The 21,700-nt window shown below is 38.8% G+C and overlaps 2 protein-coding genes across 2 annotated transcripts in view; one reads left to right on the forward strand and one right to left on the reverse strand.

Moving 5' to 3' along the window:
- The window catches only part of tax1bp1b (Tax1 (human T-cell leukemia virus type I) binding protein 1b), a gene marked incomplete in the record, with an annotated part of 20,571 nt that extends 8,021 nt beyond the window's left edge, over positions 1-12,550 (reverse strand). The window contains 10 exon segments of the mRNA XM_014008752.1: positions 178-348; positions 556-807; positions 1,467-1,652; positions 3,482-3,572; positions 3,701-3,849; positions 4,721-4,879; positions 5,054-5,244; positions 5,595-5,697; positions 11,044-11,237; positions 12,444-12,550. Of these exon segments, the coding sequence (XP_013864206.1) occupies positions 178-348; positions 556-807; positions 1,467-1,652; positions 3,482-3,572; positions 3,701-3,849; positions 4,721-4,879; positions 5,054-5,244; positions 5,595-5,697; positions 11,044-11,220 (1,479 nt within the window).
- Positions 12,551-13,014: 464 nt separating this feature from the next.
- hibadhb (3-hydroxyisobutyrate dehydrogenase b) overlaps positions 13,015-21,700 on the forward strand; it is a gene marked incomplete in the record, with an annotated part of 11,712 nt that continues 3,026 nt past the window's right edge. Inside the window, 4 exon segments of the mRNA XM_014008755.1 lie at positions 13,015-13,123; positions 15,618-15,778; positions 15,870-15,979; positions 16,059-16,180. Coding sequence (XP_013864209.1) covers positions 13,057-13,123; positions 15,618-15,778; positions 15,870-15,979; positions 16,059-16,180 — 460 coding nt within the window.

Below are 21,700 nucleotides of genomic sequence, written 5' to 3' on the forward strand. Positions count from 1 at the left end.
TATATATACACAGTGTATAAAATGCTTATGAGGATAAATTTGTGTAATTCTAAATCTTTTAATCTTGTGTTTTATTAGGTTTTAATTAGCAGACATAATGTTTCGCAAAGTCTTATAAGAGCCCTGTTGTTTCACTTTAGCTGACGTGACTAAAACACAGTGGATGGTTGAACCTACCCCTTGATGTTCAGAAAGTCGGAGCACTTGTTTCTGCAGTCGTTGGCATTCCTTGTATTTTTCCTTGTAGTGCTCTGCAGCCATGTGGAGCCGCAGCTTCAGGTCCTCCACCTCTCTCTGTAGCTCTGCCATGACAGCCGGGTCCGTGGACGCTTCTTCCTCCACTTTAGCCTGTTTATTAAAAAAATAAAAGACATCAACAGCATTAGCAAGCTAATAGAAAATACTACTACAGCTATGAATAAATAAAAGAAATATTTATGAGAACAATGTTTGACTAATGTTTAGTAAATAACAGAGTAAAACATTTTTCTTAATGGGCTCGCAGTAAACACAGCACCTAGCCCATTTGACCGTCTCATGGGTTCTGATCCTCACCGCTTCCTGCTTGGCTTCTGCCTTCATCTGCTCGACCAGCAGCTCCAGGCAGACACATTGAGCCTGAGCGTCGGCTTTGGCCTTGCGAAGTGCATCCGCCTCGAGCTTCATGTGGTACAGCTCTGACATGGTGCGGTCTCGAGTGCTGGAGGCGTCTCTCAGCTCAGCAGCCAGCAGAGACGACTGCTGCTGGTTGGCCTGGAGCTGCTCCTCTTTCTGCCGGAGCTGCTCTTTCAGGGCCTTCAGGTCTCCCTGCCAGAGGCAAATAGTTACACAAAATGTACGCTTAATATAAATGTCTAATTAACAAACATCATCATTGCAAAAACTGTCCATCTAACCAAGTTTTAAAATCTTATATCAGCCAAAAAGTATTTTTGATCTTGTTTTGAGACTGATTTACTAAACAAGAACTGATTGTGTAAGAATATTATTCTTGTTTTCAGAATGTGTAAGATTATTTGTCTTGTTAGTCTGAAAATTTGACTCAAATTACGGTAAATCAAACATTTCTGACAGTGGAGTAAGAAAATTTTACTTGTTAAGATTCTTGAAATAAGAAAAAATTGAGTCAAATCAAGTATTTTAAGCATCTTACCAAGTAAAATTTTCTTACTCCATTGGCAGAAAGTTTTGACTTAATTTGAGTCAAATTTTCTGGCTAACAAGACAAATAATCTTACACATTCTGAAAACAAGATGATTATTCTTACACAATCAGTTCTTGTTTAGTAAATCAGTCTCAAAACAAGATCAAAAAGACTTTTTGGCAGGATATAAGATTTTAAAACTTGGTTAGGTGGACAGTTTTTGCAGTCCGGATTTTCCATTTAATAGACTTGAAAGTTTAACATAATGTGGCTGATTCTACTTTTGTGTAAATTCTTAATTTAAAAAAAAGTTATTTATACCAAGGGGGAAAGTTTGGCCAGGATCTCTCTGTATTGTTTCTCCTTCTCTGTAAGGCATGTCTGCAGGCGGCCCACCTCCTCTTTAAACTGAGCAATGGTGTTTTCCTTGTTTACATCCACTGACTTCAGCATCTGCAGCTCAGCACTCAGCTTGGTGTTTTCAAGCTCCCGGTTTTTCAGGTGAATCTGATTCATTTGCAAAAAAATAAAAATAAACACAAATCAAAAACACAGACACCTCTCTTACACACACAACAGAAGCAGTAAAATATCCCACAGGTTTATAAGAAAAAACTTTTTTCCTTGGTTCAGTTGCACAACGCAGTTCACGCTCACGGATCGAAGCGCGTATTAAAATGAGACTATTAAAACAAATGTTGCATGACCTCAATCACAAGACAGAGATTAAGGCGGGCCTATAAAGTTGTCCGTCAGCAACAACCCCGGTGTGGTGGCGCAGGTTAAATTAGATATTGGCTTTTAGCTCCATTTCTGTGGCGACACTACAGTTCGTGGATCTCCCACTTCCTGAGCAGCGCCCACCACAACACAAGACGCACAAACAGCAGGCGCAGCAGCAGACAGAATAAGGCATGCCCTGTTTAGCCTAAAAGATTCCACTACACACAATAAACCCAGACGCAGGAAGTGGAAAACGAGAAAAATTCAGAAAAAAATGTTGAGAAACTAAATTTGGTTATTCTAAAATAATGTTGCAGTGATTTGTCTGGACTGTAAAACTGTCACCAAGTGAACTATTTAACATTCCACTTCAAACTTTATTCACAGAATGACCATGATACCAAAATATGTGGCTTTGAACTAGAGCTGAATGTATCGTTTGAGCATCAACATCGCAATGTACATGTTCACAGTAGTCACAACACAGGTCCTGCGATGTTGGAGGCAAACTAAATCAACGTGTTATCTAGGGACTAAATCACTCAATCGTTGCACTTAGGGTTGAAAAGATTCCTCGAATAATTTGAGTAATTCGATTACAAAAATCATTGAGGCAAATTATCTGCCTCGAAGCTTCGTAAAAAATACATACTGTTATAATCATGATTCAATATCAGAGTGCTTTTAATTAATGCCTCCTCAAACCTCACACACATAAATACAAACAAGTGGAGCTTAAAATACATGAATGAATACAACTGGTATTGTAATTTTACTTTGACTGCAGCAGGGTCATCAGCAAGTGTAATTACCCCTTCGCAATATTAAATAATTGTATTTCTCATAAAAAATAAGCTTAAGTAATTATTGCAGAGCATATTTTTTTAATATCCGATTACTCGATTAATCGTGAGAATAATCGACAGATTAACTGATTACTAAAATAATCGTCAGCTGCAGCCCTAATTGCACTAAACGGTTGTGTGTTACAGCTCTTATTTTGAAGGGTTGGTTCCGTCAGAGAAAGTGTCAAAAAAAAGCTAAAACTTTCATTTTGTTGTGAAACTTTTGAGTCAATAACGGCAACGTTTTTTTGGGAGAAGTGTCTGTGAATTCTTTAGCTGCGGAGAAAGACGACGTGGATCCTGATGAAAATGAGGAAAATGAGCAAATTTGCTGAGAACTGAAGGAAAAAATACATTAAAGCATGGCAGAAACAGACACAGAGGCAACAAGTTAGGCGATAAAAAGCAATTCAGGTTTCATAGACATGAAAGAAGGAAACATGTGCTCAGGTCCCAGAACAATAAACTAAAATAACTCACAAATACAGACAAAAATCTAACTTGTAACACAAACAAAAAATTAAGATCAGTGGTTTTTCATCAACAACATGGCAGCATTACTTAAAATATTGAGTCATCTGTTGAAAATTCCTGTATTTTTTCGTGTCGCGGGTTTAGAAAAAAAATCACGTCAGTTTTTGCTGATATCATGCATCCCTGCTGTGTTCATTAAAGTTTGATATCATTATACTGATTTATTTGTTAAATGAAAACGCAACCTTGTTAAGACCTAAAAAGAAACTAGCGTTAGCTTTAGCATGACGTTACCTTGTAAAGTTCCTTCTCGTCTTTCTCATTCTTCAGGTGAGATTCAAGAGCCTCCTTCTCTACTGTGATTTTCTTCACCCTATCTTTCAGACTAGAGAAAACGTGACGAAACATGTTAGTCCTTTTTTAATACATTATTTATTGAGTATGATTACATCACAATTACAGTACAAATATAACATAAAAACCTGCAATTTATTGGCATTTGCAGCAACTCACGTGTCAAGCTCAGTTTCCTTTTGAAGGCCCTTTTGTGTGACTCCAATCAAATCCTCCTCCAACTGTACGATTCTGGCGGTGGCCTCCTCCAGCCTCCTCCTCACCTCCTCCTTCTCCTCCTGAAGGGCCTGGGATGAATGCTGCGCCTCCTGTGAGACAAACAACCAAATAAAACATGACTATAAACTTCCATTTAGTGATTTTTATCATGAATAATTCTTAAACCTAAGACTAGTAGCAGACTACAAATTTCTGCCAAGACCAATACGAATCTACATGAATTAAAAGTTTAAATTACAAAGTAGCAGTTCGTGCTTGAAGTAGGCAGGTTTCCATTTGAGTCTCGAATTCTAAACTTGTGGAAAACGCACGCAAAGCATAAAACTTTATTGTCTTTGAAATGCATGTCTAAATCAAAATAAAAAGTTATGATCATGAGAAAAGTCTTGAACTCTGAAAATGACATAAAAAAAGAAAAACAAAATAAAAAAAATTTTACAATTTGCTTATGGGAAGAAATTTGTATTTATTATATCCACAGCACATTTAAAAAAAATCATATAAAAATAAAGTCATAAAATTAACAGCCACAAAGGCTGTAATCATATTTTCATCTGCAAAACCTTTAAAACCAAAAGATTTACGGCACGGGACGGCAAGATGAATTATTACTGACAGTGCTTTTAAGACTTAATGTTACGCTATAAAAATTGGAACGACAACTTTGATAATGTAGACATTTATATTTGTCGGAGCGTGATTTACTCTTCCTGTGTATCACGACTTTGGATCGCTGAGTGTTTGGAAGGCTTCACTAGGGGGTGCTAAGAGACTGTACGGCCAAAACAAGAATGGTAAAACTATAAATGAATGATTTCAGTATCTGCTGCCAATCTTAACTACCATGTCTACAGCAAATACAACAGTATATTTAGTTTTATTCAATGGATAAGTTTAAAAAATGTAACAATTATGGCTTTTTCTTTTCATACTGCTGACAAAAAAACAGACTGAACGTACTTGGCTCTCTCTTCTCAGCTGGGCACAGATCTCTTTCTCCTGCTCACACTCCTTCTGCAGGCTCTCCTTCTCCGCTTCCAGCTGCTCCTTCTCCTGCTGCAGGAGGGCCATGTTTCTGAGGAGCTCATCCCTTTCTTTTTGAGCTTCTTCCACTTTTTGCTGCACAAAGAAATAAACAAGAAAATAATAATAAGTGTGCAGAACAACAGAATCAATAAACAAGAAAATAATAATAAGTGTGGCAGAACGTTAGAATCTCTGAATCAAACTCATTTACGAGGAAGAAATGGGTGAGCTTGTGAGAAATAATGTGTGTGCGTGAAGTTAAAGCACCTCGAGGAAGCCGGCCTTGGTGGTAACGACGAGGATGTCAGAGTTGCATTCATCCTCAACCGTCAGCAGCTCATCCTCCGAGGGGCTGTTGGCACGAAACTGGAATGGTGTGCTAGCCCCCCGGATTTCCCCTTTGTGGGTAACGTAGCAAAACTGGTAGAACTCACCGTCATCATTGGGCACATAATATCCTAAAGAAAAAAAACACACTCAAATGGCGAGCACACATTTACTATCAAGAGCTAAAAATAATTTTGAAAGTTCAGTAAGTGAACTTGGTTCAGCTCTAAAAACCAAATCTAATGCATTTTTCTTCCATTTCATCCACTTTATATTCCTTATGAGGAGCAGTTAAAAGAAAACACACACACATAAACTCAGATGTAGTTAACACCACGACATAGATGTGAGGGGATAGTGTTACACTTCCCCCAATATTCACATATTCAGTCTTAAAACCTTTTACAGTCCTCTGAACAGCTCTCTTATGTGTGATTATTAAAAGGTGTCAAAGTTATAGAAAATGATGGTATGATCTTACCCTGAAAGACCACGGTTCTGTTGACTGCGGTGCCTTCCACGTAGTTCTCAGGGAGAGGCGACCACAGGAATGTGTAATAGTCCCTTGCTGTGCTCCAACCAACCTGTGTCACAGTGAGGGAAATCTAATAAACCAGATGCTCTGACCACATCAGTGGACTATAATAACAATGGAGGACCAACAGGGAGGGGTTTTTTATCTACACTATGTCACTTCCTAAATATGTCAAACTGGGGGTATTTAACTGAATTAATGGTCAGCTTTAAATCCATCTTGCAATAACGGTGAAGGAGCATGCCTATTTGTCTTCTTAAAAAGAAAATTATCATCCTTCAACCACCTCCTGGTCACAGCTTGCCTGTGGCCAGGCCCTTGTCATGAACAAGCCCAACTGGGGAAATGAAGCAACAACTCACTTTTAACAGGAAGAAGAAAATAGGTGAAAATTTTATACACGGGCAACTTGAAAATGAAAACCCAAAATGTAATTGTATGTACTTTATGTGTTGTTAAGTGATGTCTGGTGAAGGTGTGGGGGTGCAGAAAATACGTCCATAACTTCAGACTGGTGCCATAAAACCGTCAAAACAAATCTGTGTCACGTTGAGAGGGCTGCTCACACAGGCGCACACACATGCATCCACAACAAATCCAGTAAAACTAGCCTGTCACAAAACAAAGATATGGTGGAGCGGTGAGGACAATTATTTACGAAAACAAAGGCCAAGAAAATATTTCTGAACAAAAGCAAAAAACACACTACTTTTAGTGAACTCTGCACAAACAACCAGCAGCTACAACGCAAAGTGTTCATCAGAGCTACAGAGAGAAAGCGCCAGTCCTCCAACAACCCCCCACCCCCACTCACCTTTTTTTTTTTTGTTTTAAGCAGCACAGTTCCAGTCTCCAGCAGTTAAGAACAGGAAGCAATTAAAACATGGGCCTAGTTAGTGAGTGTCAGTACTGAAGGCTAGCCCTTACCAGTACACTCATTAGAGCTGCAGAAGTGGTGTTTGGTGAAAACTGAGGGAAACTTAAAGCAGTCTGGTGTCTGTCTGTGTGTGTCTGTATGTGTGTGTGGACTTGTTTCTGCTACAGAGTGAGGACCATGTTACGTGTTTAACCAACAAAGTGAGGTCATTTTTGGGAAGCGAGGACATTTTCTTGGTCCTCAGTATTTTTACAGCTCTACTGCACTCAGTTAGGTTTAGAGGTATTGTGTGAATTACGTTTTGGTTCAGGTTAGGGTTAGAAATAGACTAGTATTGGTCAGAGTTAGGGAAAATGTCTGGGTTAGGCATAAATGCAGTTACAAAAATTAATGGAAGTCAATAAAAGGATGTGAGTGCGTGTATGTGTATTGTACATGTTTTTGCTACCTAATGGGGACAATTTTTGACCATTTCCCCAGTAAATAAAGCCTGGTGAGGACCCACTGTTCTTTATGGGGACAAAAGCCCCCCATTGGGGGAAATACAGTTTGTGGGTCAGGGGTTCGGGTTAGGACTAACGTGTGAATTGAGTTTAGGTTAGGTTTAGTATCAGGTAAGTACATGTGAGGTTACGTTTGGGGGACTGGTACCTGTGAGGTTGAGGTTAGGGTTGGTGGTCAGGGTTAGGCTGTAGAAAATAATGGAAGTCAATGCCAGGTCCCCCATAAAGATAACTGTACCAGATTGCGGGTAAGGGGTCTGGGTTAGGCTATAGAAATAACTGGTAAATGAATGGAAGTCATTGCAAAGTCCCCATAAGGATAAAAGAACGTGTGTGTGTGTGTGTGTTTTGGGGGGGGGGGGTGGGTGTTTCCTACAACATGCGGAACACTTTCCCAATAAAAAGCTGCCTCGTGGGGTCCGAAGTGCATCGTGGGGATCAATGCAAATTATGGGTGGGGGTTTAGGTTTAGGACCAAGGTTTAGGTTAGTTTTAGGGTCAGGTAAGTACCTGTGAGGTTAATTTTAGGGTATATGGTCAGGGTTAGGCTATAAAGTCTAAAAAAATGAATGGAAGTCAATGGAAAGTCCCCACGGGGTTCAAGAACAAACGTGTGTGAGTGTATAATAAGTACAAGACAGAGACACAGTGTAGGGCTACACAAACAGAACTTTTAGATCATATGACTGAGGTGATAGCACATGACAGACAACAAGAGAGAAAAGCTCTAAAACTAAAGTCTGAAGCTCAGTGAGTAACAATAGCTTTAGTTTCAGGTTTTCTTTTTCACTAATGTTTAACAAAAGCCATACTGCTGCAGGAATGCTGACAAAAATGAGTGGGAATATTGCTGCAGGAGGTAAGGCATTGTCCGTGTGCCAGTCTCACTGTATGGATTCAGGAGTGAGCTGCTAATGAATCACGCAAAGAGGCTGTGCTCAGAGACAGTTTAATTATAAAGCTTTTTTTCTCTGAAGCCGCACTGACAACCTGCCTCAACAACAATCCTTTACGAATGGGAGCGCTGCTCATGTCGCAGTGCAGAAAATGTTTCAAACAGAATCTGTGTCTCGCTTTAGTTTATCTGGTAACAAGAACTTTTCTCATATCCATTTATCACTGATGATTGCTGCAGAATTTATTCTAGTGCATATTATATTTGTTTAAATAAAAAGGGGGGGGGAGTCCTATAACAAAATCCAACATACTGACAAATCCCATTTAAGTTAGCTGAACTGTAAGACATTTTAAATGTTATCATAAAACCTGAACATTGGATCATAAAGATGATAAGGATCAAAGAAACTGATTCAACCCAGTTTCTTACAAAAGAAACAAAACCCAACTCGACGCACAGCACATCCATCTACGAAAATAAAAGTGGTTGGCAACAAACAATTTGCCTGTCAGCACCCACAAAAAGATTTACATGATTTACATTCCAACACTCAACATTTTCCAACAAAGCTTTGTAACTTGGAAACTACTTATTTTAAGTTTTGACACTGCCAGTTGTGTACCTGGAGGCTATTCACAAAGCACCGAGCAATCCAGCTAAAACGCAGTGCTTGATCTAGAATTTAAACACCCTCCAGTAACCCGAACTCGATTCTTTCTGAGGGTTTCTGCAAACCTTTGTAATTACACATTCACAAATCATGAGGCAACAAATAAATTACATTCTGATTTTTTCCCCAAAAAAGAAGCAGAAAAATAAAAAGAAACTCAACTAACTTAAGTTAAACTTTCAATTCAAGACAATAAAAATATTGTCACCTTTGGAGGGAATTAAAAAAATGCATTTGCTCAGAATTTGCATTAGAATATTTGGCTTTTTGTTCAATCTGCTTGTACATCCTATTGGAATCCAAGACTTTCAGCGTTTCCCTACCATTATTCAAGCCACATTAAATGGTTTTCCTATTTTTGGAGAATTAAATGAAAACAATCTGCTTATATTAACATTAACTTTACTTTTTAAATTTGCTTTCTAGACTACCATTCATGATTTTTCTAAAAAATATTTCTTTTGGGGAAAAAAACGAAATCTATTTGTTTTAGTTTTTTTTCCAATATTTGTTAAACAATCTTCAGATAATATTGTGTTAAAAATGAGGAATAACCTATGATAGTTTAGTTGAAAATTGTTTGCTTCATAGATTTTAACGGACTGGTAATGTTTTGTTCTGACTGTAGTGAAGCGGACTTATTTTAAAATATCAAATTACTAAAACCGGAAGTGCCTCTACTAGTTACTGTAAGTCAGTGTAATTTGACAGAATTGTCTGTTTTATGTAGAGGCTGAATAAAACAGAAGTAGCTCCCGTAAACTGTTGGGCAGGTGGATTTATTCACAACCTGGCAGACCTGACAAAAATCAATTAATATCAATAAAAAAGAAAACATAATAATCTGCTGCTAGTATAGGAAACAGCGCCCCCTTTATTTACAGAATGCAATGGTGCAATTACCATATATGGTATCAGTTTGACACTGACCCGACCTCGCCCCTTTCTGCATTCTGCAGCGAGGTGCACTTGTGCGAATCTGTTAGCGCTGATTAGCGGTACGAGCTAATGTAATGTCCCTCAACTTTTAAAAAATTAAGTACTTGTTTGTGAACTCAAAACACCGTAAATCCAGGCATCATCACACCTAGGGTCACACAGGGGAGCTTCAAAGTGATTCAAACTGAGAACACTGGACCCAGATTCATCTGCTCCTGCACACAGAGTTCTAATCACTTGTAATTATTAATTATTTACTATGATAATTACTGATGATTATCACAAGGAGTCATTAACATTAAGACTATCAGGCAGTCAAATATTCAAGTTATATATAAAACTATTACTATAATTGAAGGTAGGTCATGCAAATTTATGCTTATGTCAAACAAGTAGCTCCTGTTTCTCTGTAACCCAGAAGTAGCTCTCAGTCTCAAAAGGATGGTGATTCCTGTCCTACAACAATACCCATAATTAATACATTTGGTTTTAGAGATTGCAGCAGACATTTTACAACACCAGACTGACACATGTAGAGTCACATGCGTAGCACTTTTTTTTACATGTTGGTCAAGAAGAGCCTACTACATTTTAGACATGGCTAATATGAATTACTGCCTCTGTACGGAGTTCTCTTAAGACTGAATTTGTAGTTTAACTCTTTTTAAGGCAATCTATAACATAATAGGGGTGTAAGACAATATCGATACACTTAAATATCGCGATATTTCATTTCCCGATAATGTATCGATATTCTAAAGTCCTGTATCGATATTTAATTAAGGTTTAAAATGTCAACTTTCCTGCCAGCCGTTCATTTTTATGTTGTAGTTCAGCCTCTGACCACTAGTTGGCAGCAGTGAGCCAGMCATTTGGCYCCTCTACCTCTTGAGCACCAGAGAGTAAGGGTAGCATTAGCATTGTGAGTTAACATTAGCTTCATGCTCCGATAGCTGAATCTGAGCAGAAAAGGCCGACACCTTCTGCCTTCTAAGCTGAGGTAAGGTTACGAACAGTTACTTATTTGTCAGAAGGTCTGTATTTTAAACCAAATTAAGTGTCTCGTGCGCTCTTTTTTCCAACTTTAGTCAGCTTTCACGTTACAGAAGGCTAGCGCATGTCTATGTAACAGAATTTTCTGAGACAATGAATTTTGGTTTTTCATTTTTTTTCCAGTAAGAGGTTTTTATTTAACAGAATTTTTGGACCAAAAAAAATTGCAATATATCGCAATATATCACCTTGCTTACAGTATCGCAATATATCGGGACATATCGTATCGTGACCCGTCTGTCATGATATGTATCGTATCATCAAATTCTTGCCAATACACAGCCCTATAACATATTGGGTTTATATATAACACATTTCAACTAGAGAGCCAAAATACAAGATAGTAAAAGATTAAACTGCAATAATCACAGAACCAGAATACACACTTATTTGCTTCTCTGGCAAAAGTTTGTAGTTTTTGTTCACTTTTTTTCAGAAGTGAAGAAGATGTTCACCTTAAATATGCCAACCCAATCCTTTGGGTGTGGTTTGATGAACTGTGTCAGGGTATAGTGACACTCCAGGGCAGCGTGAGGCAGGTAACCTTTCCCCACATTCTGGAAGATGACATGAGCAAAGTTCGACGTGTCCATGTTTTTGCTCAATAAATTCCCGTCCAGGTACAAAGCCATGAATTATTCAGCAGTGCCTACAAAGAAAAAAATAAATAAAAGATTTGATTAAAGCATAGGGACCAATGCTGTCAATTTGAATGATCGTTGCCATATTGTCAATCAAAAAAGTAGAAATGTATTTCTTGATCTATACATATTTAAAATGCAATCATTAAGTAGAAAAACGTTTACAACATTTAACAATTTGACAACTATGACAGAACAATAAAGGTTACAAGCTATGTTGCTCTGTTAAACTTGTTAACTATAAAACAGATTAGACATGGTTTAGGGATCTTTTTTAAAATGTCAAAAATTTACTTAGTAAGACATATTAGCAGAGTGGACTTGTATAACAGCTTTAACAACACTCGTACAAAAATATTTCCAGAACAGACAATAGTTTTGACAGCACTCTAAATAACCAAGAACTCAAATTGCTTTGAATGCCTGTGTCTAAAGAAAATAAAATATGACTTGTGCAGTAATTTGAAAATGATGTATATTACATTACTTTTTCAAAATCCTATTTTAATTACTTCATATCTCAAAATAACAATTCATTTAAATTTATCAATGCCATTAAACTCAATCAAGGACATTGGAACATAATGATATTATTTGACAAACAAGTTATCAAACTAAATAGTTAAATTTAAACATTACACTGAAAACGAGACCACAACGTAAGACGGAGAGTTTGTCATCAGCAGGGAGTTTCCTTGTTAGTAGGCCTCTGTCCGATATTTTACTCGACGAGGCCTGGGACGGAAAATGGTCTGAAAGTGAGGCAAGTTTTCACTTATAACAATTTACCAACATAACATAACATACAAATAGATGAAAAGGCTGAAGTGTCAAATGGCATTCAAGTTTCAGGTGAGGCCTAAAAACAATTCATAGGTAACGTAGCTATGTTGTTGCTAGTTAGCTGGAAAGCTAGCCTTAGCTTAACACTTTGAAAAACACATTGCCATTTAATCACACAGTAACAGACGTGTTATGATGTTTGACGACTTAAGAAAAGATTAACTCAAAAGTCTTAAAACGCACCAGGTTAGCTCATTTAACGGGATAACTTAACAAGCCAGGTTGTTTAACTGGACAGCTCGACAAGGTTATGGCTAACGTAAACAGTTCGCGACGGCCTTCGTCGAGCTACTTTTAAACGCGTTTTGAAATTATATGATTATTAAAAGCCGCGTTTGTCGTAATCTTTAGAAAATATACATTGAACATACCTTGCTGCCATGCCAAACGTCGGCTAAAATCCCAAATGTATCATAGAAACAATTGTTGACGCAGTTCAGGGCTTTCGCGTGTCCTTTTCCTGGAATAATAAAAACATTACATCATTTCCGGAAGGGGGCTGCTCAAAAAAAATGAAACAAAAACATTATAATATAAATATAATTTCTCACACCTGGGGATATTTTTTATAACAGTAATAACTTTTTAATAAAGAAAAAATCAATTGTATGTAGGACTATCTTTCTTTCAGCACTTGCCGTTAGAACCGTCTGTCATAAGATTTTTTTTTTTAATCTGGCTTTGCGTTTTACTTTTATGCGCAATAAATTTATTTTTGTCTTAAATGTTATTACATTTTTGGGTATGAAAGTTTCTTCCATGGTATAACGTATTTTCACTTAGTTATGTTAGTGATGAACAGAATAATGTAAATTGCTCATGCCACCGTGGATAATAATGCCATTTTATAAGATCTTATTCGTAGCCCCTCCCTCCCAGCTCACTGGCTGAATCCTACTTAGAGCTTCATTCTGATTGGACAGGCTGTACGTCAATTTTGTACGTGCAGTGTGACGTCGTACGTGAGGTCAAAAGGAAAGAAGCATGGCGGCTGCATTGAGGGGATTTCGGTATCTGGTGGGAAGGTGCAACAAACATGATTTTGCGTACGGTAAGGACGACAAACTAACATTTCATACGCAGCGTGTAAGTGCGTTGGCTATTTTTTGAAGCTCAATGAGTTGTTTGAAGGTATCATTTTTACAACACAAAACCATGTGTTACCTAATTGTTTTTCAGAAGTTCAGCTGTTGAGCTCAAGGGCTTTTGTCACAATTATAGCTGTGTTTCGGTTTTTATTTGTTTGTTTAGTTTCTTTTGCCAGAGTCTCCTATTTTCAGCTACTGTGACTCTATTGCCTGTTCATGACTGAAAGAAAACCATTATGAACATTTGGTTGTGTGTCCTTTTATATGATGAAATGTTTTGTCAGGTGCAGTGGTTTTTTTGGGCTACACATTCATTAGACAGTTTCAGCCTTTCAAAATAAATGTAAAATAGTGTGTACCCATTGCAGCTGTTTTTCGAGTGCTGATTTTTTTAAAACCACAGTTTACTTATAAACAAAATGTAAACACACCTGAAAATAGGCACAATATTATTTTCTTCCCAGGTAACCTAACCACCCCATGTTCACAGAGTTTTCTCTTTTACAATCAGGATACAGATTTGCTGTAAAAAGATGTAGAACCAACAGATTTAAGAATTCATTCTTACCTGCTGTTATTGACCTTTTTAATACTTCTTGTTGTGTGTGTTTGTTAGAAAATATGTAGTAAATATGCCTATACCATGATAGTATTTACTGTATTTATTGTTGATGAATGCTTTTTTTCCCTGCTGGCTGTAACGCAAATTGTCCCATGTAGATGTTAAAGATAACTTAAACTTGAAACAAGAAACTTTCTGTCGATAAACCGGTACAATAAATCTTATATTGTTTTTACTGTAGCCTACTGCTAGTTTTACTCAGTGGTGGAGAAAGTACTCAAACACTGTACTTAAGTAAAAGTACAGATAAACAGACAAGAATGTACTCTAGTAAAAGTAAAAGTACCACATTAACATTTTACTTGAGTAAAAGTTAGTAAGTACTTGCTTTTAAAAATACTTAAAGTATTAAAAGTAAAAGTACTTGCTTAATGTATTCCCTAATGGTCTACAATATCATGAAGTGTGCCTAATGTATGTATATTTTAATACATCACTGGTGCCATTTTAGTGAACAATGCTGCAGATAATGCGTAGTTTTGTGTTTATACTCTGTGACACTGTTCACACTTGGACTTGTGATTCTGCACCATCACATATTGTGACAACAGCTGCAGAAGATGTAAATTCACCACCAACCTCCTCTATCAAATCTCAACAAGTCTTTTTTTGAACCAGTTAAATAAGGCCATGAATGGCACATTTCCTCTGTGGTGGAAACCATTGTGGGCATGTTGATGCTCTGCTTTTTTATGAAGGAGGTTGTAATGGTACTTTCCTGCTTTGTTCGATGGACCAATTACAGCAATTCCCCCTCTCGCAACTGATTATTTTCTAACAAAAAAATCAAATAAACCACAAATAAAATTAAAAATAAATCGACGTGACATGAATGTACTTTGTAATTCAATGCATTACAGAAATGTAGTGGAGTAGAAAGTACAGATACTTAATGTAAAATGTAGTGGAGTAAAAGTCAAAAGTACCCATGATGAAATCTACTTAAGTAAAGTACAGATACATGAAAAATGTACTTAAGTACAGCAAGAAAGTACTTGTACTTAGTTACATCCCACCACTGGTTTTACTCGTAGCATCCATGCTAGCTTCATACAGCTTTCCACCGCAGTCAGTCACACATATTCTAATAATATTATACTTACAGAAATTCTAAACATCATCATTAAGTTTCTTTAAAAAAATACAGAAACAGCGGCTCGAGTGATTAAAAATAGTCACATGATAGATGCAGCAAGCTAAGCTATAAGACACGGTAAAAACACCAACATTTTTAACATTTCCACTCGTCTTCCAAGTTTTAACTGAACTTTCCTGTGATTTCTGAAGTTGGATATGTTGAAATTCACATTAGGAACATCTTTTTCTGCAGTGACTAATCCACACCAATTGTCCGATAGGTCCCCCATTAAATGTTTTTAAGCCAGCACTGGGTTCAAATAAATTATATTCTTGCTCTAATATTAAAGGATTTTTAAAGGAGATGCTCCTWGGTGCATAAAAATACAATTACAATTATAACTCAAATAAAAAAATCATGAAAATTCAAGAGCAAAAAAAATAAGTCATTTTTAAGTATAAAATCCTTTATTAAGCAGTCATTTTCTTATTACATGCGTGCCTTTCACTTCATTATTCATAYCCTATTTAAGTCTTGGCACAATAAATGTTCATGAATGAAGCTTTGTCRTTGAAGTACAATATTGCACAGCCTCTCCCAGGTGGCTGTACAGGAGTGAATTGGTGTACAGCATAGCACAAGCACTTGAAATATATAAAGAATTTATTAAATTTAATTATAGAAAAGGAAAGAAACACGTGTGTATGCGTTTAAAGTATGATAGTTTTTTTTATAATTTGTCCATTTCATGTTTCAGTTTCCACAAGATGTTTGGCCTCAAAGACACAGGTTGGGTTTGTTGGTTTGGGAAACATGGGAAACCCCATGGCAAAGAATCTGCTGAAGCATGGMTACCCAGTTATTGCTACAGACGTGTTCCCAGAGTCCTGCAAAGAGGTGCAAGAGCTGGGTGCTCAGGTTAGACATCTCAAACTCATGGGCATGATTCAGTTTTTGAATATTTTCAAACACATATATTTTTAATCTTAATGTTGTTGGATTTCTGCAGATTGTGGATAATCCTGCAGAAGTAGCAGACAAAGCGGATCGAATTATCACCATGCTGCCCTCTTGTCCCAATGTCATGGATGTCTACACAGGACCCAATGGCATTCTTAAGTACATTGTTTTTATTGTGATTATAAATGCGCAATTTTTGATCCTATGTACCAATCAGTTCTTCTTTTTTTTTTACCAGGAAAGTAAAGAAAGGCTCCCTGCTTATTGACTCCAGCACAATTGACCCAGCTGTTTCTAAAGAGATGGCTTCTGCTGCTGAGAAGTTGGGGGCTGTTTTTATGGATGCACCTGTCTCAGGAGGTAAATTATGTTCTTTTTTTCCATGATTGTATTACAATTTACTGACATTTCAGTTCATGCAGTCTGACTTAAATTTACAAGACAACTTTCATGCAGTGGTTGACACAGTTCTGGTATTCTGCTAACAGCTAATAGTGAAGCTAACTTTTYGTTTAGTGGATTAGCATTTTTGCTAACTTTGGAAATCATTAGCAGACCAGTTACCTTGCTAAATTTAGCTCTAACTTTAAAACTAACAAAAATTTAAAAACCCTAACCGCTTATTTATTTATTTATTTATTTATTTATTTATTTATTTATTTATTTATTTAACCTTTTATTTATCCAGGTAAACTGTTTGAGAACCACTTCTCGTATGTGGCACTGCACACCTTGTTTAACGGTTTAGAGTTTGCATTGCTAATTTTTAATTAGCAGATATATCGGTTAGCAAAGCTACCATTTTATTTAGCTCTGCCCATTTCTGTTTCATTGCTATAATCTAGTTTACCATGTAGTTCTAAACAGTATAGTTATTATCTGTTAGAAAAGGAGTTCTCAAGCCATTTGGGTCTGGGGCGAAAAAATTCCAGGGACCCCCTCATAAACCCCAAGCTAATTCCAYGGGAATATATATTTTTGTTAAGTTTATTATGTTTGTTTTATTAGTTCATTGTTCTCCATGCATTTTTAAAAATAAAAACCAAATTAACTATTTATTGAATTTTTTTGTGAAACCCCAAGATACCTCTCGTGGAACCGTAGGGGTCCTGGGACCCCAGTTTGAGAACCCCTGTGTTAGAAAGTGATAAAACTGTCTTGGACTGATGTAAACTCTCTCAACAGTTTAGCCTTTTTATTTTTATTTTTTGCATTCCTTGCAAAGAACAGGAAGTCTTGGCTCAAATATTGATAATCCATTTATTTGTTAACACTTGAATCTACTAAATGGATGGACTTAAATGAAACTCAAAACTTTATTCAAGATGTACACCACAGCTATTCAGCCACAGTGWATGCAAACATGGCTACATCACAGTCAGTTTTACAGACACTCAGCTATTAAATTAGGTGTTTTAGTTAATAAATCACATGGAACCAAGGATCAAGTCGCAAGTCGTGTAGTGAGAATATAGGCAGCTGTAATGCAATGGTAGAGAATTAGCAATAATTAGATTTATTTAAAGTCCGTCCGTCCATTTTCTGCCACTTATCCAGGATCGGGTCGCGGGAGCAGCAGCCTAAGCAGAGAGACCCAGACTTCCCTCTCCCCAGCCACTTGGGCCAGCTYGTCCAGGGGAATCCCAAGGCGTTCCCAGGCCAGCCGAGAAACATAGTCCCCCCAGCGTGACCTGGGTCTTCTTCYGGGCCTCCTCTCAGTGGGACATGCCTGGAACACCTCACCAGGGAGGAGTCCAGGAGGCATCCTMACCAGATGCCCGAGCCAACTCAGCTGGCTCCTCTCAACGTGGAGGAGCAGCGGCTCTACTCTTGAGTCCCTGCCGGATGGCCGAGCTTCTCACCCTATCTGTAAGGGAGAGCCCAGACACCCTGCGAAGGAAACTCATTTCGGCCGCTTGTATCCGCAATCTCGTTCTTTCGGTCACTACCCAAAGCTCGTGACCATAGATGAGGGTAGGAACGTAGAATGACCGGTAAACCGAGAGCTTTGCCTTCTGGCTCAGCTCCCGCTTCGCCACGACAGACCGGTACAGCACCCGCATCACTACAGACGCAGCACCAATCCGCCTGTCGATCTCCCGCTCCATTCTTCCCTCATTTGTGAACAAGACCCCGAGATACTTAAACTCCTCCACTTAGGGCAGGACGTCCTCCCCGACCCGGAGGCGGCACGCTACCGGTTTCCGGCTCAAGACCATGGTCTCGGATTTGGAGGCACCAATCCTCATCCAGGCCGCTTCACACTCGGCTGCAAACCATTCCAGTGAGAGCTGTAGATCACGATCCGATGAAGCCAATAGGACCACATCATCCGCAAAAAGCAGAGATGCAATCCTAAGGTCACCAAAAGGATCCCCTCAACACCTTGGCTGCTCCTAGAAATTCTATCCTTAAAAGTTATGAACAGAATCTGTGACAAAGAGCAACCTTGGCGGAGTCCAACCCTCACCGGAAACGAGTCCAACTTACTACTGACAATGCGGACCAAGCTCTGGCACYGGTCATACAGGGACCTAACAGCCCGTATCAATGGGCCTGGTACTCCATACTCCCGGAGTACCATCCCCCCACAGGAGTCCCCGAGGGACATGGTCGAACGCCTTCTCCAAGTCCACAAAACACGTAGACTGGTTGGGCGAGCTCCCATGCACCCTCCAAGACCCTGCTAAGGGTGTAGAGCTGGTTTGCTGTTCCACGACCAGGACGAAAACCACACTGCTCTTGCAGAATCTAAGATTCGACTATCCGACGGACCCCCGAATAGACCTTACCAGGGAGGCTCAGAAGTGTGATCCCCCTACAGTTGGAACACACTCTGCAGTCCCCCTTTTTAAATAGGGGGACCATCACCCCGGTCTGCCAATCCAGGGGAACTGTCCCTGATGTCCACGCAATATTGTAGAGTCACGTCAACCAACGCAACCCCACAACATCCAGAACCTTAAGGAACWCGGGACGAATCTCATCCACCCCYGACGCCCTGTCACCGAGGAGCTTTTTAACCACCTCGGTGACCTCGGCACCAGAGATTGGAGAGTCGGACCCAGGCTCCCCAGGCTCTGCTTTCTCATGGGAAGACGTCGGTAGGATTGAGGAGGTCCTCGAAGTATTCTGCCCACCGACTCACAATGTCCCAAATTGTGGTCAGCAGTGCACCATCCCCACCATAAATAGTGTTGGTGGCAAACCGCTTTCCCAACCCCCGAGACGCCGGATGGTGGACCAGAACCACCTCGAAGCCGTACGGAAGTCGTTTTCCATGGCCTCTCCGAACTCCTCCCACGCCTGAGTTTTTGCCTCAGCGACCACCCGAGCCGCAATCTGCTTGGACTGCCGACACCTATTGGCTGCTTCCGGAGGCCCACAGGCCAAAAAGGCCTGATAGGACTCCTTCTTCAGCCTGACAACATCCCTCACCGCCGGTGTCCACCAGCGGGTTCGAGGGTTGCTGCCACAACAGGCACCGACAACCTTACCACAGCTCAGGTAAGCCGCCTCGACAATTGAGGCACGGAACATGGCCCACTCGGACTCAATGTCCCCCACCTCCCCCGGAACGCGTTCGAAGTTCTGCCGGAGGTGTGAGTTGAAGCTCCGTCTGACGGGAGACTCTGACAGACATTCCCAGCAGACCCTCACTATATGTTTGGGTCTGCCAGGTCTGACAGGCATCCTCCCCCACCAGCGGAGCCAACTCACCACCAGGTAGTGGTCAGTTGACAGCTCCGCCCCTCTCTTCACCCGAGTGTCCAAGACATACGGCCGCAGATCCGATGAAACGATGACAAAATCGATCATCGAACTGCGGCCTAGGGTGTCCTGGTGCCAAGCGCACATATGGACACCCTTATGCTTGAACATGGTGTTYGTTATGGACAATCCATTAGGAGCACAGAAGTGCAATAACAAAACACCGCTCGGGTTCAGATCGGGGGGGTCTTGTTTGAACAACAATTCATACGTTTACATATTTCTCCAGGAAATAAATCTTTAAATTATATTAAATTCATTGTTATCAACTAAATGCTATTATTAATCATGATTTTCTTTTTACCAATATTAGCAACAATTGCTTCTCAATAAAAACTAATATGAGCTAATTTTAAACAAAAAAGTGAATGACGGCATATATTAGGGGTGTAACAATACATCGATCTGTATCGATATATCGATTTGAATGGTTCATGATTCAGTTATATTGAGGCAAAATGAAAATATTGATCTATATCGTCATCATATTCTCAATGTGAATTGATATCATATGCCCATCTAACACAGTCATTGTGTTAGATGGGCATATGATGTCACATTATATTGATCGCAGACATGTGAATTGAAATCGTATCGTGACAGACTTTGTGAAATGGAGAAATATCGAATCGTCATCCAAACATATCGATGTAATAACGTATGATAAAGTATATGATAAAGCTGGCGATTTACACCCCTAGCTTATATTGGTAGATAAAATGATTTGAGTAGCCTGATTGGGTAGAAAAGATGCAATAAATGTACAACTCCTTTATCTCATCCAAAATTATTACATCGCTCAGCATCCAAATCCTACTTTTCAACATTTTTATGCCCTTGTCGAAGCCGGGCGTATCATGGTACTGTATAGTCTCTGTCTGTACATTCGTAAACTCTCTCTTGTCATGTACACACTTCATCATCGCAGCTTCAAGATGAAGGTCAAAGGTTAAACAAGGTCTTTGATTGTTCGGGCTATTGATGTATAGTAGTTTGTTGACGAGTGTATAAGGTGCAGTACTCTTGTTCTTCTGTTTCATGCTTGTTTCAATTCATCATTAGGAGGCTCGTTTGATGTCACTGAACTCAAATGCTTTAATGCATGCGTTAATGTCAGCTATCCTCTGGTGTACAGCTTCACTTTTCTAACATTTCCTGTAATAAAATGTAGATTAAGAATCTTAAATAGACTTTCACCTGCGTCGACAGTCATTTTTAAACAGTGGTAAAGACGTTGCTTTAATGTAAAGATAAAAGGTTTTCATGCTTCTTTGTTAAAGGCAAAAATCCCAGAAACCTCCCTCGTATGGTAACTCAGATCCGGGTTTGGATCATTTTTTCTCTTATTGTCGTGGTTTGTGATACATTCAAAAGCCACAGCTCGTTGTTTTCTTGTTCCTGCTGTTGTAACWTTTGGCCACGTCTTTTCCTCCGAGCAGACTGCCCACGAGGACAGAGGAAGGAAAACTTCTAACACCCAACTTGGCTCTTCTCCACTTGCTTCCTGTAACCTCAGGGATTAATTATAAGACTGTGTTGGTTAACTACTTGGCACTCATATGTCTCGCACCTGGTTATTGTATAATGCCAAGCTTTTAACCCTATGTGTACCTGAACCAGAAGCAGCTGTTGTTGTATTTAAACAACTCCCCAAACAAAACCGTTTCTGATGGCATAAGAATAAAAAAAAATTACATTTATTTTTAATAGATCAGTACTTATGACAATTTTCTAAACAATGACTTGGTTGGTTTTTGATCTGTTTCTCACGAATTCCTCAAATTTAAAGAAAGATTAACATTATAGACAGAGCACGTTTTTAAGATAAAGGTTTTACCTCATTAATAAGCTATATTCAAACTATTGAATTTCTATATTCTCCTTTCATTGCTTTTTTTTGTGTTCCTTAAAGCAATGTTGCTTGTTCTTTGACAGCAGGTTGTTAAAAATACATTTTATTCTGGAGACCCAGCTACCCAAAAACAAAAAATCCTGAAACATATGCTCCATAAAAGCTGATTTTATAAGAGTTTACTGATTGGTTAAGTCATACAACATGTATTTTTCTATATTATTTTATTTTTTTCCTTGTCATTGTGTATGAGTGTG

The sequence above is a fragment of the Austrofundulus limnaeus genome, unplaced genomic scaffold, assembly GCF_001266775.1.
Source record: "Austrofundulus limnaeus strain Quisiro unplaced genomic scaffold, Austrofundulus_limnaeus-1.0 Scaffold52, whole genome shotgun sequence".
Taxonomy (NCBI): Eukaryota; Metazoa; Chordata; class Actinopteri; order Cyprinodontiformes; family Rivulidae; genus Austrofundulus; species Austrofundulus limnaeus.